General features: G+C 39.0%; 1 protein-coding gene across 5 annotated transcripts in view; it reads left to right on the forward strand.

Annotated features, from left to right (window-relative positions):
- Positions 1-17,249, forward strand: part of ldb2a (LIM domain binding 2a) — a 100,638-nt gene that overhangs the window by 64,709 nt on the left and 18,680 nt on the right. For all 5 annotated transcript variants that reach the window (XM_067599919.1, XM_067599917.1, XM_067599918.1 and 2 more), the window contains 2 exons: positions 1,840-2,012; positions 13,832-13,954. In XM_067599919.1, coding sequence (XP_067456020.1) covers positions 1,840-2,012; positions 13,832-13,954 — 296 coding nt within the window. The remainder of the gene's footprint in view (positions 1-1,839; positions 2,013-13,831; positions 13,955-17,249) is intronic.

The raw sequence follows: 17,249 nt of genomic DNA on the forward strand, positions 1-17,249 counted from the left end.
GAGATTATGGTTATATACATAATGTGCAGCATCATTAGAAAGCCGTTAATGAGACTGAATGAATGCACGATCTGTATTTTGAATGTGAACATTTTACATGCATGTTTTAGGATATAGCAGATATCCCTAAAATATGTAGAGAGAGTTCATGGAGTGCATGGAGTTCATGGAGTTCAACAGGGTAAAAAGCAGAGACTCCTGCATTTCCAGTTGTAATGAGTACAGAGGTTGAAGTCAAATCAATAGACAGCAGACTTAACAATGACTTCTGTGTTCAGATTGATACTATATTATAAAAAGGAGGAAAGAACAGAAAAGCAGAACATTCCTCTCAAAAGTTTAATTAATTTGATATGTTCCTGCTGCCTCCAAAGAGCCTCAAACAGGCAAAAATGTTTATCTTGATTTTTTTTTTTTTTTTTTGTAATTTTAAGCATTTCAGAGTATATTGACAAATTCTCCCCATTTCCGTTTCATATTGTGTCCTCTTTAATCTTTCTTTTTGTATTAATTTGAATATAATTGACTTGCTATTGATGTCATTAGGAGTTAATAAGTTTGTTCATGTTTGTTTACAGTATATGTTTGTGTCCAGTATGATATCCAATATTTGATGTCATATCTTTCTGTGCCATTATTATTGTTTTATAAATCCAGCTTTTGTAGGACTAGCACTAGCACTACAGAAAACACTGTTACTATTATCAGTAACTGTAGTATTATCAGTAGCAGTTCTAGTGGAAGTAGCACAGTAGTAGGTGTAATCAAAGTAGGATATCAATCCTCAATACTTTTTTTGACGTCAACCAAAATGTCTCCGTTGTTGATCAGACAGTTTCTGATTAAAACCATAATTTTGCCATTTTTGGATAGTGTTTTATTAAGGCAAAGATCTTGTACAACTGCTTGTGTTTGGGCAACATTTAAAATTGAGACATTTGACTTCTTTTGTTCAATAAAAAAGTTTTTTTTTTTTTTTTTTAATATTGCTACATGTTCATCTCACTACAATTGAAGGAATAGTTTGACATTTTGGGAATAACACGTACTCACTTTCTTGCTGAGAGTTAGATGAGAAGATTGATACCGTTCTCATGTATGTGCGTCAACTTAGAGTCACATGGCGATTAGCTTAGCTTAGCATAGCATAAAGACTAGAAGCAAGGGGAAAGAGCTAGCTGTCCAAAGTTCAAAAATCCACGTACCAGGCTCTAAAGCTCACTACAGTAATAAACATGTATTTTATTTGTTTAATCCGTGTACAAACATAAATGTAGAAATGGGAGACAGGGTCAAGCTTGCTGTTTGGCCCTGCTTCCAGTCTTTATGCTAAGCTAAGCTAATCTCTTGGCACCAGCTCAGTTCTGAACACAAATGAGAGTGGTATCGATTTTCTAATTTAACTCTTGGCAAGAAAGCAAATTTCCCAAAATGTATAACTATTCCTTTAAGGTATGGAAAAGACATTGTGTTGGTATTTGTACTGGAGCTTAGGGATCGTATCAGCACTAGTACAGAAGGACTATATAGAGCCCTAAATCATAGTGTGAGCAGTAGTAGCCTGTAGTTATATAAAACATAGAATAGTAGTAGTTACAGTAGTGCCAATAGTAGTCTTAAAATTGTACAGTAAGTATTGCAGTAGTAGTAATAGTAGTAATAAGCCTAATACTAGTAGTAGCATCATTATAGTCTATTAGTGATATTGTGGTTGAGGCAGTATTTAATGATGTCACCCTCCTCTCTCTTATCTAAGCCCACTGTCTTCTCTTCAGATTATTTCACGTTTGGTCTCCTTCTATATTTAGCAGCTCTGCCTTCTCTTTTGTCTCCCTGCAGCGATCGGTCGGACGTTGATCCCCCGTTATTTCAGCACGGTGTTCGAGGGAGGGGTCACCGAGCTCCACTACATCCTCAAACACTCCAAGGAGTCTTTCCACAACTCCTGTATCACCCTGGACTGTGATCAGTGCACCATGGTCACCCAGCACGGGAAGCCAATGTTTACAAAGGTAACACCTGACCCTAGAGCTGTCCCACCATGAATAATTGATCACAAGCTATGATAATGGACCTAGAGAGGTGTTTAACTGGTTAAAGATCAAATCCATTTTCACCCTTTGATTCTTTTTTTCTCCCTGTTTCATTTTGTCCCTGTGTTTTCAAGTCATACCTGTTGGCCTTACTGTAAAGTATGAAAAAACTCATCTAATTTGCTGCACGCTTATTTTGCTTTAGCTATTTAGCTTGATAAATTTTGAATGACAGTCTCTGATTTCGGAAGGAGGGGATCTTTCCCAGCACCTCAACAATAAATCCACTTCTTTAGTTAGTAATTGTAATACAGTCACTTTATGACACTATCAATTGATTCTGGCCCCATTCTCGTTACAACACAAGTTTTGCCCTTTTCCAGAGAAAATCCAGTAATTCTGACTCCAGAAAAATGGGGTGTATGAGTCCAGGTTTGAATGCATTTTTTGAATTTGTAAGAGGGGTGTATTCAAGCTAAAAGTGGGTGTTATGTTGTTCATTAAGGCAATAAAAACATAAATAAACTAACCACAATTAACTAACTGCAGTCACATTGACTGTTAAATTCTAGAATTACAGTATCTTTGATATGTAGCTGAAAAATGAACCTTGTGCATGTTGGCGCTAACTAGAGCTTGGTTGATATGGACAAAATCAAATATCACGATATTTTGACCAAATAGCTACCTCAATATCGATATTGTCTTGTAGGGATGACTACCGGTGCTTTCACAAAATATTTACACAATGAGATTTTTGATAAATAATCATCAGTAATGTGGATATGATGACTAAGTAGGTAAAGACAAATTATAGAACAGCTAGGGCAGTCTGGTAAGTTCAGAAAATGATATCACGTTACTGTAATGCAGCCGTTAAAACCAGGAAAACTTATGCTATATCACAATATTACGATATCCAAAATCTAAGATGATATCTAGTCTCATATCACAATATTGATATAATATTGATATATTACCAAGCGCTAGCACTTACCAGTGTTTACACTCATGCAAGAAATGTCAGACATTCTCATATGCACTTATCTGCTTGTTGGCCTTCTCCCAGACCCTAAAATCCAGTGGCATTTCTCATGTTAAAGATGTCGGCAGATTTTAAAGCTCTCAGATACTCCAAAGGCAGTGCTAGGGGACATGAATAAGATCTTTGAAGAGTATGGTTCAGTTTGCACTGCAAGAGACGCACAGAAAGAAGTTAGAAAAGCAGAGGAAACACAAATTGCGCAGGTGAGATAATCCAAACCTGACACCGAGGTCTTCTGAAAGCACTAAAGCTGAGCTCATCTGCTTTTGTCTTTGGGGAGAGAATCCCCCTGTGCCGGAGTGAATATCTGCTTCACTACAGTCTGATCCAGATGGCTAGCTGACTCTTAGTGTTCTTCTGCTGACTGTCTAAATGAATCTGAGGCCAGATACCTTGTCAGCGCCGAGCAGCCGAGCTAAAGGGATTCCATGTTCCCTGTACCATGAACCCTGAGCTACAGCAGCGGACCAGATTGTTCTGACATTAAACAGCTATACGCCCTCTTGTTTTCAGGACTTGACAGTATGCACTCACTCCTTTGTGTGTGTGTGTGTGTGTGTGTGTGTGTGTGTGTGGTGTGCAGAGTCTGAAATTAACTTTTTGGCTGACCTGCCAAGGGCTGTGAGACTAAAAAGAAAATTAAAGAAACATTACGGCAAAAAAAAAAAAAAAATCTTCATTTTAGCAAGTAATTTTGTCTGTTGTGGAGATCTAAAATCAGATTTTCTGAAAAGGAATGAACAAAATATGCCAATGGGTTTAGATGATTGTGCAATTTTCCAATACAAATTAATCTGATCAAGGATTTCTTGTTATCAGCTGCCATTTTTATTGATACTATGGCAGCGATTTGCATTTTTCAGTCTCAGTTTTGTTTTGTTTCTTAATGTTACATCGTATTTTGAGAAAATTCATCATAGTAGGGAAACAAAATCAGGATAAAATAGAACAGTTTCACCCCACCGGCTGACTTTTTTTTTTCTTGTTTGCAGAGTTTTAAGGCTGAATTAGAGACTAAATAATGTGATACAGATGATTCAGTTGTAAGGGGTTCCCACTAGAGCCAGAACGATATTGGGATTTTGAGGCTGATACAAATATTGATATTTGAGAGTCTAAAAAAATTTAGAATGACATATTGGCCAATATTATTTTTCCCCCTGTGTAAACACATTATTGAAGCAAACTTCAAGTTACCTTAAGAAATATCTTTATTATTTCTGTATTGCAATGTCGTCTTACGTATCAGCAGACATATACAGTACGCCTGCTGATACTGATTCATCTGCAACAAGCTAATATCAGCTTCATTCTACTTTACACTTACATACGATGTACTCTTGTGCAACACTGTATAAATAAAACACATTATTATTGACTGAAACCCTTTAATGAATCATAAAGTTAGATCACTTAGAGCACTAAAGTTGCACATGTATTGGCTGTTTCATTCATATTTTATCTATTTTTTAACAGTTTTTATAACTGTTTCGCCATAAATGGTCAATTTCTTGATGTAATATTTCTGATTCAGTGACCCCTATGATATGATTTCGGCTTGATTTTTGTGTCAATAAAGAAATTCTGCACAAAACATTTAGAGGCTTTTGCTGTAAATAAAAAACTTATCTACACATTTTACATAGAAACATTCATATGCACATATAGAAAGATGCTATAATATATCACATGTTGATATTAATTCTTATTCTGTGTGATCATTTACATATGAAAAGTTTTTTTGCTTAGTGCAGTGCAGGACTTTTATATACCAATGTTAAACCTTACCATCAGACTCTGTGTCTTTGTGTTTACATGTTAGTGTATATTTACATGCATGACTGCTTCCATATGGGTTTGTGTCAAGGGGTTTCATGAGGTCATGTCATCGTTTCTGTACGTTTGGAGTAAAGATGATTTGGTATTCATGTAGTGGTTGGTTGGTGGGGGTTGGGCACATGTACAGTGTGTTTGTGTATGTGTGTGTGTGTGTGTGAGGGGACTGTTTGGGCTCTTTGTGCTATCATATCAGTAAATGAGTATGAAACATCCCCAATAACACACACAGGAAATGTCTTTTTATGTTTCTGTTGTTTGGTTTTTTGTAAACAAGGCTCCGCAAACAAGAGGAAAAAAAAAAAACAAAACATAATATATTATGTGTCCGATATTAACCATACAGAACAGAACAGTCCAGGCCTGGTCAACGAAAAGCTAAATTTGATGCTTGCAGCGCTGCTCTCTTTTCATCTTCACCTAAATTGGATGAGAAGAATTAATTCATTAGAAAAAAAAAAAAGAATTCCAATAACTGAGCGTGTTCTCCCTGAGCTCCCAGCAGCAGCAGCAGCAGCAGCGAGCCTGCAGCTCTGGAGGCCCGAATCTCAATCAGCTCTGCCTCGCCTCGCTTTCCTCAACCACCACCCCTCCTCCCCCACATCCCCCACCACCACCACCTCCCCCCCGCCCCCCCTCCTCCTCTCTCTCATCCCCCTGCCTGCCTCGCTCGCTCACTTATTCTCCCCTCGCTCTCTACTCCACCGCTCTCTCTCATCCCCCCTCTTCTTCTCAACCCCCCCCACCCCACCCCCCGCACCCTCAACACACACACACACACACGCACACACACACACACCCGCATCCTTCATCCCTAGAGAAATCATCCCCAGCTCCCAACTCGCTCTCTTGCTCTCCCACTCTCTCTCTCTCTCTCTCCCTCTGCCTCTATCTGTATCTTTTTTTGCCTGTCTCTCTCTCTCTCTCTCTCTCTCTCTCTTTCAAAAATTCAAATTCAAAATTGTCTTCCTGGCATGAGCATATTTAAAGAATAATTCTGATTTGTTACAACGTGGGTCTTATTTTCGTAGATTTAACCATCATTCCTGTCGGTAAAAACAGCACTGTACTCTCCGAGTTAATTGGTGCGACGTGGGAATGCGGTGACATCGGTAAAATAAAGTCAGACTGTGCAAGGGAAGCAAATGGGCAGACAATCAGACAGATTTTTTTTTGGAAACTAATTTTTTGGGGGGGAATTTTATGCCTCATTATTAACGCATAAATAACAGAGAGATGACAGAAAACGAGGGAAACAACATGCAACAAAGGTCCCTGGCCAGACTCAAACCGGGTACATTGTGGTTCACGATTGGTCATTAAACCTCTCGGCTACCCGGCTGCCCAGCCAATTAAACAAACTCCCGGGTTGTCCAAAGATATTTGGAAGGCAAAACAAAGGCGACCAGTAAAATTATTACCCAAACTGTTTGCACACTTCTTGCTTCTTGGTTCAACTTTGACCTACTGTACTGGCCTTAGTTGTGCAACCACAGTTTACCTGTGCAATGAAGCATTATTACTAACATTTAAATGCACTGACTTTTGGTTTTACCTCCAAATGAGGCGGTTTAGATCAGTGGTTCCTAAACGTTTTAAAAACAAGACACCTCTTCATATAGATATTCATCATGTATAGCTTGCTCTGACTTTTGCTATATCTGACTGCTTAGCATCTGGAAAACCCATGAGGAGCATGGGTGCATGAAAGCGTTTTCTCTAAGAAACCTGCAGCTATGAGCCATCATGTCACCAATCTCAACTGTGCACATATAACAGGATTTTCAATAAGGTGTTTTCAGTGTTCTTTCCTTATCCCTTCTGTTTTTATCTTTAAAAATATAAATAATGTAGTCAATGCAACTGTAGCCTTTTTATTTATTGTGCTAAAATGTTATAAAAATTTACATTACATTTGGAAATGAACAAATCGTAAGGCTCCCCAAGGTCCTGTGACACCCACTTTGGGGACCAATGCCTTGTTTACTAAGTGTCTGATTACCTATAATTGCGTTTCTTGTCCTGTCTGACTCAACTGTAGTAAGTCACGATGTTCACAGATCACAGCAATAAAATTGGTGACTACGTTATGATAACTGAGAAAATTATGGCCAAAACTACAAAAATAAGCTGTGACAAACGAAAATTACCTGTAAAGTACTGCATTTCCAAAAACAAAGTCAACAAATGATTAGCAGATTACCACATATCATACTATAATGAAACAAAATCAAATTGTTGAAAACTATTAATTTAAAAAAAAGTGTAAAGTCTAAACGTTCAACAATTAAATGTAATGGAAATGGTGGAAGCAGTGAGATCCAAAAGGAGGCAGTTTTAGAAGGAGCTCAGCACAGTTTCATGTGTAGTTTTCATGTGTTCTCTCCATCTCCACCCCTCGTCTCTGCTCCTCTGGTCGAGTTCGACAGACAAACGAATGGGTGGGACTAGCAGGGTGCTAAGAGTGGGCGGTGTTGCTCAGGTGCTAGTGGACAATGTGTGCAGGGAGGTGTTGACAAGGTGACACAGGGTGCCAATTTGACCCAAATCCCCCAGCTACCCAGCCGCCCCCGGTATCCCAGCACCTCTATTCACTACCCAGCAGGTCTTGCTTTCCCTGGCCAGTGTGTGTTAGCTCAGAGCCCACGGCCCTTGTTACCGGTACCCAGTTGGGGGTTTCAGCATGCTGGGAGGAGAGCAAAGAGCAAAAGGCGAGTTTGTGACACAGTGATCTCAGCTCAAGTGAATTTAATTCCCTGAGTGGATTTTTTTTTAGAAATTGACTAGTGCATGTGTCATCAACAGCCTGTGTTTTTCTGGGCTTTGCCTGGGTTTTTGTTCAAAGTTTCTGCACATTTTCACTTCACCCTTGCACAGTATATACTTATGTTAATGTTATGATAGGAGACCTAGACCAGTGCTGAGTACCCTCACCCTTTAATGATTGTTATTAAGCTTTTGTTGTTGCCTTTTTTAATTGTATTATTATGAGATTTGTGATCTGTTTATATATGTATCTATGATATGACTTATGTGTGCATTTTAGATTTGTCATTGTGTGTCTCAGATGTTCCAGTAATTTAACCCCTTTTCTGTTTGGTTGTTGCAGCCTGCATAAAGATATCGCTTGTTGTATTGTTTATTTGAAGCCAAACAACAGTCTATGACTGAAATGTAGCTGCTTCTTTCATAAAATGTGTGCTGACAGTATGTGTCCACCACTTGTTCCAGAAGGCACCTGTCTCACAGGTGTGCATTCGATTATATTATATATAATTGACGTAATGTTGTGACATATATTGTGCACTACTACTGTATACTTATCTTAAAGACTAAACCTATACTTTTATAATTAAGTTAGATTATTGAAATAGGTCCTCAGCTGTGAGTTAATTGTCAACATACTGTTCATTGTGCGACCAATGCTGGAATTTTGAGGCTGATACAGCTGTTGATACTTAAATTTCTTTCTTAAAGTCTGGCAATGATATATTGGCCAGTATTTATTTTTAGACACGTACTGAGTGGAACATTTTACAGTTAAACAGTCGTTGTTCTTTGATGGACAAACTATGTGATGAAGACTGTTTCTAAATTTCCTGCAACATAGCGTCGCCATTTCTGTCCTGACATTGCTTGTTACTTATCAACCGACATATACAAGATTCGTGCACTGTATATCTGCATAAAGCTAATGTCGGCCAATATATTAGTCTGAGTGATTTATTGGTGTTGCTACTGTAGTAACTCAACATATTTACAGTGTCACACCTCACTTATATGTGCATTAACCATAAATAACAATAAATGTTACAATCCTAATATTAATGTCAAACTCCTCTGTGCTTACAGATACAGAGGATCATGTTAAGTTACATATTATAAGTCATGTCAGTTGCTTCTAGCTATAATTGAGCATTAAGTCAACTTTGATCCTATTTATATTCACCAAGTAGCCATGAATGCTGCATATCTCATAATAATCGATTTAATGACCTTCAGCTCCTCTGTTATTAATTGATTGTCATGTTAAGGAACAGTATTGAATAGTATCTCAGCAGCAGGACGCTGTTATTCTTTCTTGCTCTTTTCAGCCGGAGATCCCCTGATCTCAGCCCCGTTCTGTGGAAGATTTATGACCCTGCTCTTAAATCAATGGGGACTCTCTGTGAAGGGCTGTACCATTTAATGGACCACTTTTTAATTCAAGGGGATTTTCCTCCTTTTAGTTTTCATAAGTGAACACTATTTTGCTATAAAAAAAAATTGGTTTTGGCCATTGTGAGAAATATTAGATTTTAACCAAATGGCTCTCAGTATGGAGAAATACAGTAAATAGTTTTTTTTGTGATTGAATCTACACTGGAATCTGTGGGAAAGGCTGCCTTGGTTGCATTTGTGGTTAATATATCTCTGCACCAGTGCCACTAAGACAAATTCCAGCACATTTATTGCACTTGGCAATTAAAGTGATTCTTATTCTGGTTCTGATTTAGGCGGCTTATTCGTAACCAATTTATTTATCAGTTACGAGAAGCAGAAAGCCTGCAGAGAGAAATAAGAGCAATAGTGGAGGCAATGCTAAAGACACAGTTGGCACAATGGAAAAAGGAATCAATAGTGCAGCATTGTTTCACTGTAGGCTACTGCACCTGGAAAGCATCAGAAGACACTGGCTCATGAGTAAACGCAATTCAAGCTATTTCACTGCTGGTGGGTAAATACCATAAATCTACAGAAAGTACACTTTCAGGAATGATGTAAAGAATTACTTATTTCCTCATACATGCCTAAGTATTTGGTCTTTTAATAGGCTTCAACGGCCCGAGGGGCATGAAACTCATCCACACACATAATAACCATGACACATTTTATTTCAAAGGAAAAAAGAAAAAACACCAAGGTTGCATGTTTTTTTTTTCCACCTTTCAACAAGCAATTGGAGTGCTCAAGTGAATTAATTGCAGCATTCTTTCTTATAATTCAACATGAGCTCTAAACCTGAGGGTCAAGTGATGATTATTTTGAAGCCAATACTGAAACTTAAGTAATATGCATACATATGTTTTAAATACATCAAAATTATTTATTGTTCCTTTATGAGTTGAGACACTTCCTTTACTTCTTGAACTAAATTAACTATTTAAAAGTCCACTGCATTTACACAACGCTTTTTTTTAGCTCAAAGTTGATATTTTGGAGATATGTGGACTTCAAGGGAGAGCAATGCAACAAAGATGTGACTCTTTTTGAGTTTTTATTTACTGAAAGAAGCCTTCAAATCACAGCCACTTTTGCAAAAAAGGGAGCAGTGATGATAAAAGACATATATCACCAAATTTGGAGTTGCCTGGTTTACTCCCACAGTTTCTAGGAAGGTATTGTTTTGGTTTTGGGAGATGTTGCTAGCTAGAAAAGCAAAGGTCAATCTTTTTGCATCCTTCCTTTGACTGTGAACTCAGGGGTCAGCTGCTGGACAAACTGCAATTGGAATTAGACTAAATTAAAAAAATAAAATAAAGACCATTTTTATTGTCCATTAAATACCACGGATTATTTCCAAACATTGCTTTAGTCTAATCCACACTTATCTAGCTCAGACAAGCCCATTATCAGACCACGCAGATCCCAACTATCAAAGGCAAACTAACTAAAACTATCAGCACTGAATTATGTCAGTTATTAAATGAAAGTATTAATTTCCAGAATGCTATATATCTATTTTTATATTTTGTTCCTCATTCAGTATTGGGTTCCCTTTTTAGACTACCATTAGCCAAAACTAACATATAAAAAACTCTTTGATTTTTTTTTTTACTCATAATTTTACTTATTTTTAGATTGTTTAAACATGTTTACTCTGTTTATTTCCATGTATATGATTTGTTCGTGTGCTTTGTGCTTTATCTTGTGTTTCTGTTGCACTGCTACTCCATTAATTGCCCTTTGGGGACAAATAAAGTGACTGACTGATTGATATTTGTAAGTGCACCCACTGGAAGGAGATCATGTGTTTGTCCATGTGTGTGCGTGTGTGTAATATTGTTTGTGCACATTTATGACTGCATGCTCAAGGATCTCTTGTGGTTGCAATCATAAACAATTGTTTAAAAACCTATTTTATAACGCGATTCCTTATGAGCCTTTTGTAAAGCTTAGACTTTCAATTTTTCATCAGTCTTCGCCATTTTACGATATGCGTCACAACATAGCAAAAGAGACCATCATGAGACCTTTTGGAGGACCTGGTCAAGAGTTTGGCAGCATCAGTTTGGACCACTTGTAAACAATCCAGGGATGTTCTGCTGAGGCAAGTGAAAATGGAGCAGTCAAGACGGGATGATATAAAAGCATGAATTAACATTTTCATCTCCGCTTGAGACACAATGGGCCTGAGCTTTGCAGTGTTTCTCAAATGGAAAAAACAAGAGCGAATCAGACACTTCCCCTGTTGAGCAGAGTCAGAGCCTGGTTCATAGTGACACCCAGATTTCTTATGGAGGATTTAACCACTGAGGTAAAAGACTCAAGACCATCCCTTATCTTAGGTACAAGACTAGGAGGGGCAGTGATAAGGATTTCTGCATTTAGCTGTAATACCTTGACTCCACTGGGCCTGGCTGCGTCGCGTTCTGGCTGCGACGCGGTTTTGTTCCTTCCTTCGCGGTCATACCCCACTGCGAGAATTTCATAGGAGTGGAGTGTTTTGCTTTGGCAGAACCAGAAAGAAGAGCGCCACCCTGGAGGGGAGGGGGAGCCAGGGACCAGGCCAGTCATGGCAGCAGTGGTGTCATAAAATTTTGGGATTTTCCACTTCCAAGATGAACGTCTCGTCGTCCATGGTGACAAATATCCTCTGACTGGTTGACTTCTGGCCTGGTGCAACCGGTTATAACATGTTTATGTAGTGATGTGACCGGATGCTCTATGCTGTTGCTTTGTCTCACTTCCTGCCCGACTCAATCTGCTCTGTGCAGCTTGACACAGCTTCCATCAAAAATAGACTAGGCGCATATGTTTAGCGCAGTGGAGAGACGCTTCTTGGACACTTCTGAAACGCACTGCGGTAGCCGCTTCACAGCCGGAGCGCAATGCAGCTATGCTCGATGGAATCAAGCTGTAAGAAATTATCTGCTGTCCAGTTTTTTATAGCATTTACACATTATTTAAAACAAACAATTTAGCTATGTTTTGAGGGTTAAGTGAGACGTACAATTGAATATCATCTGCGTAGCAGTGATAGGAGATACCTTGAAGTGCCTTATTATCTGTCCAAGGGGAGGCATATACAAGGCAAACAGAAGAGGACCAAGGACTGAACCTTGGGGCACACCACAATACTGAGTTTCAGATGAGGAGGCGAAGCTGGCAACAGAAACTGCAAAACTCCTATCAGAGAGGAGCATCACTGCAGGGCTGACCCAGAGATACCCACCGACCAACCAAGATGCAGTGGTCGACCGTATCAAAAGCTGCACTGAGATCCAACAGCACCAACACTAAACATTCTCCTGTGTCACCATGCATCAAGATATCATTCAAGACTCTGAGAAGAGCCGTTTCTGTTGAGTGCAACCAGCGGAAGCCAGACTGAAACATATCAAAGCTATTATGCTCTGTCTATTGCAGTTGTGAGCTGCTTAGCAACCACTTTTTCTAAAATTTTGGCTACAAAAGGAAACCTGGAGATGGGCCTGTAAATTTGAGGTAGAGAAGGATCAAGGTTTGATTTTTTGAGAAGTGGTTGAATAACAGCTTGTTAGAATTGAGCAGGGACACGGCCAGATAAAAGAAAGTTGTGTATTATGGAGAGCACAGCACAACCAATAGAGCCATAGTGGAACAAAACTCTCTCTATATGTACTTATTGTAATCTCAGGAAACACACCATTGCACACAGAGTGAGAACATTATACAGTATCCACATTTTCCGTCGAGACAGCAGAGAAGCAGCTCTGTATTCAGGCTTTTTTGGAGCAGTCGAGCTTCTATTTATTCTTTTTTTTTTTTTTTTTTTACTGAATGTGTTGGAGTTAGCGGTGGAGCACGTGACTGGCAGGGGTAGGTGGGTGGGTGGGAAGTGGGGGATGAGGGTGGAGGGATGTGGAGGGGGGCGGGCGGTGCAGTATGACCGCTAGCCTCTTTCTTGTTGATCCTCAGGAGACCATCTGCGCTGGGGGCATTGATTAGAGTGTGTCTGGTGGGATTACATCTTTGCCGTTGCCATGCCAACTAATCAGCTGATTTTTTTCTCCCTCTCTGTCTGTCTCTCCATTTCTCTCTCTCTCTTTCTCTCTCTCTCTCTCTCTCTCTCTCTCTCTCCTCACTCTCTCTCTCTCCCTGGTTGTCACAGCAACGAAATACGGGAGAAGCGCAAGGGCCCCGGCAAGCGCTGCATTCAGCTAAAGGGGCGAAAAAATGTTTTTTTCCTCTCACTGTTTCTCTGTCTTCTCTCCTCTCTCTCTTTCTCTGTCTGTCTCTCTTTCTCTGTCTGTCTGTCTCTCTCTCCAGCTCTCTCTCTCTCCATACTCCTAATTGGCAACTCTCTGACCTGAAGTTCTTTTGTCTCTGGCGTAAACATACCCCTCTCCAGATTACATTTATTTTCACATTTTAGAAATAGCTGGATGGTTGAGAGGCCCAAGGACAGATGCTCTGAATGAGGGAAGCGAGCAGAGTAAATATTGGGAGCATAATAGCTCGCTCCATGTTACAAAGTCCTTGAACAAATTCCAAAACCTAGAAGAACCCCTTCCAGCGTTTTTATGAAAATCACACCTGGCCAATAAACACTGATTTCTTTTTGTCTCCATCCAAATCAGCTGACAGCCGCCTTCCGGCCAGTTAAAGATTCCTGAAAGAGATATCAGGCTGAGGAGAAATGTAAAATAACACCAACCATGTGATCTTTGTCCAGGTTTGTACAGAGGGTCGTTTGATACTGGAGTTTGCCTTTGATGATCTGATGAGGATCAAGACATGGCACTTTACCATCCGGCAGTACCGAGAGCTCATCCCCCGCAGCATCCTGGCCATGCACGTAAGTGTGACATCATTAACACACAACAAAAACTCAGATCTCAACATTTAGGTGTCACTTTTTGAATCGCAACGAGGGTCTGTGCACCCTGCCAAGACACTTTTTAGAAGCTATTCATGAGCATATGAAATTTAAACGCCAACAAAGCAGTTTGGAGGGATTTTTGCAAACCAATTTATTTGCAGACATCAAAGGCCACCGAGGATAAAAAAAAGGGCCCTTGTCTGAAAAGGGGGAGAGGGGGAAAAAAAAAACAAGGTCGAATGAATAATCTGCTTAATTCCACTAAGTGTAACACACATTTAGTCACTGGAGCCGTGGAGTGTGCTAGCTTGAGCTAGCAATAGGTCTTCTATTTTCAAATTATTTTGAACTGAAACAGCATAATAAAAGAAAATATTTCTGCTGTTGCCAGGGAACAAACATGACTAATTTTTATAAGCAAATATATATATATATATGTATATATATAGACCAACGTGAATATATATACACACACACATACACACATGTAAACTGCTGTATATATATTCACATTGGTCACACAGCTATGCAGTGGTGCATTTACAAGTTTCAAGGGCCCAATGGTCATGCAACCCCCTTAGTAAGTAAATGACAATGAGCCAAGAAAGAAAAATCTAAAGTGCTCTTAAGGCCTTTACACACTGGGGGCGTTTTTTTTCGTGTCATTGATTCGCACATCAATATATTTTTTTGAACTGTTGTTTTGGTCATGAGTACTTTCACACAGAACACGAATATTAAGTGGCAAAAAAGTGATGTAATTATTTTTTTGGAACATGGTCGATTTTTCTGAGCTTTCGCACTGCGAATAAAGGCACCAATCTATTCGCAATCAACGACACGTCACAACTCCTGATGACAACGGACCTGTTGCTCTTGTGTTTTTCTCATCATCATGTATTGTATGACAAAGGACACAGAGGAGTCTATTTCTGTCACGTTTAGTGAAGCATAATCTGCACAGAAAGCTGTTTAAATCACACAAATAGCCTGCTGTATGTGAGAACTTATTTACCGTATCTACACTGATTGATCAAGGCTCCCAGTCTGTCTGTGTGAGCTTGTCTGTTTCACTACAGGCAGATTCCCCTCACTCGCTACGGTGGGAAATAAAATCAATGAATCAATAAATACAAACACTGTCGATTTCTTCTCATAGAGGTGACATGAAAACTATTTTGGTTCAGTAAATTTCTGCTGTTAGTAAGCGTGGTGAAGGCAGTTTAGTCGGCCACACTCCTCTCAGCTCCCCAGGAGCTGCTGCTGACAGACAGCTGCTTCTGTGGACGACACCCCGAACGCAGGTCAGAGATCATCATCATCACTGGATGATGTTGAATTTGTCATTTTTTCTGAAGAGTGAGCTGTTTCAAATTCTTTCACAAATTCGTGTTTCTGTCGCAAATTCGTATCGCTGCCAGTAGGAACAGTTTTAATGCTAAATATTCGTAGGCGAGTATTTGGCATTTTTGTGTCATTTAGTCGTCACATCCCTGGTGTTTAAAGGCCTTTGCATGGGTTTTCCTTCTAAGCAGTTATATGCAGTACAGTTGCTTTCCATGCTGCTCCTCCCATTTGCTTTATAAATAAAACAAGATTCCTTCCTTCAGTATTTTCTATTTACCCCCATGGACTTAAAGGTGTGTGTAAGAAGCAGCTTTGCCTGTATAGCCAGCCTCTTTTTTGGCCAAATCTTCATATGAATTTCACTCACCAATAAATTGGCCCCTCTGGGTATTCACACTAATTCCTGGAGAGTGGAATATTTTGGGTATTGTGGGTCCTGGCCAGATCTTCAGTGGTTTTGTGCGAGTGAGTTCACTCTTTTGATCGTTGCTTGGACTAATGAAAGCAGATACAGACACAGGAAGGCCCACTTTTTGAAGTGAGCCGGACTACTACTGCACTTCTTCACCATCCCTCAAGATTAAGTGTTTGGAAAAGTTTGCTTTTATCCAAGTCTCCAAATGTTTAGAAAGAAGGGAGCTGTAACTGATACTGGCAATGACTGACTGATGAGTGATTCCTCAGATCAAGTTTGTGTTTGTGAGATGGAAAGAAATACTGGAAAGAGTTTACTTAATAATTAAGAGTAAATACAACAACATGATGTAAACACCTACTGACTGTAAGGAAAAGTACGTCCTTTCAACACAGTTTAAAATCGACTCAAATTACTTAGAAACCAAAAACCTATGAGGACAAGAGGAAAGAGTAAGTGTTAGTAAAAAACGTGCAGTATGAGAGAAACATATAGATATGTCTTCCCATGCCTGCTTTACATTTAATCATTGTTTAGGTCTACAAAAGCACTTTTGACATTAAGTAGCTTACCATAAATTCTCAAATAAAAGCTAGCATTCGGTCTCAAATAACAGCCTTGTCACACACATCTTCTCCACAGACTGTTTGTCATCACTTTATTGTCATTGTTACTCTGCTACTGACAAAATTTAAGCTTCATAACAGTGAAGTGATTTCAACTGTCATTTCAGCTCTGTGGTAAAATGTACAACACCGTCATGTCTGCACTTCCTCTAACGCCCACTAGATGCTGACTCCAAAAACTCAGACTGTACTGAAGTCAGTAACAAAAAATTGTCAATCCTATTTTTTCCACATGAAATGTTGGTATTAGCAGTTGATTTTACTGTTTTACTGTTTACTGTTAACATAATAATAAAAAAAGCAGTGGTGGAGGAAGTACTCAGATCCTTTTCTTAAGCAAAAGTAACAGTAACAGAATTTAACACATAAAAGTACTGCATTCAAAATCGTACTTACAAAAACTGTACTTCAAGTATTACAAGTAAAAGTATTTGTTATGTTGATGTTATATGAATATTACTACTAATGCCTTAATGTGGAAGCATCATTTCACAATTTTAAACTAATTTTAACTACTTTATATTTGGTTGGGTACTTTAATCCATACTATTGTGTCATATTTTACAAACTCATGGTATGTTTTGTATGTAAAATGTGTTTTAATACAACTGTGGCTGTCAAATAAATGAAGTGGAGTGCAATATTTCCCTCTGAAATGTCGTGGAGTTAATAAGTAAAATATCATAAAATGGTACCTCAAATTGCATTAAAAAAATACCTCAAAATTCTCCTCATGTACGGTACTTGAGAAAATGTATTTAGTCACAGTCCTCTACTGACAAGCAGCATCCTGACTTCTCTCGCATTAGGTTTGATTCATGTACTGTAGATGCCCACTGACATTGTCTTCGCTGTTTAAACTTCCTATTTGGCCCACCGCCAT

Source organism: Thunnus thynnus, chromosome 9 (assembly GCF_963924715.1).
Source record: "Thunnus thynnus chromosome 9, fThuThy2.1, whole genome shotgun sequence".
Classification (NCBI taxonomy): Eukaryota; Metazoa; Chordata; class Actinopteri; order Scombriformes; family Scombridae; genus Thunnus; species Thunnus thynnus.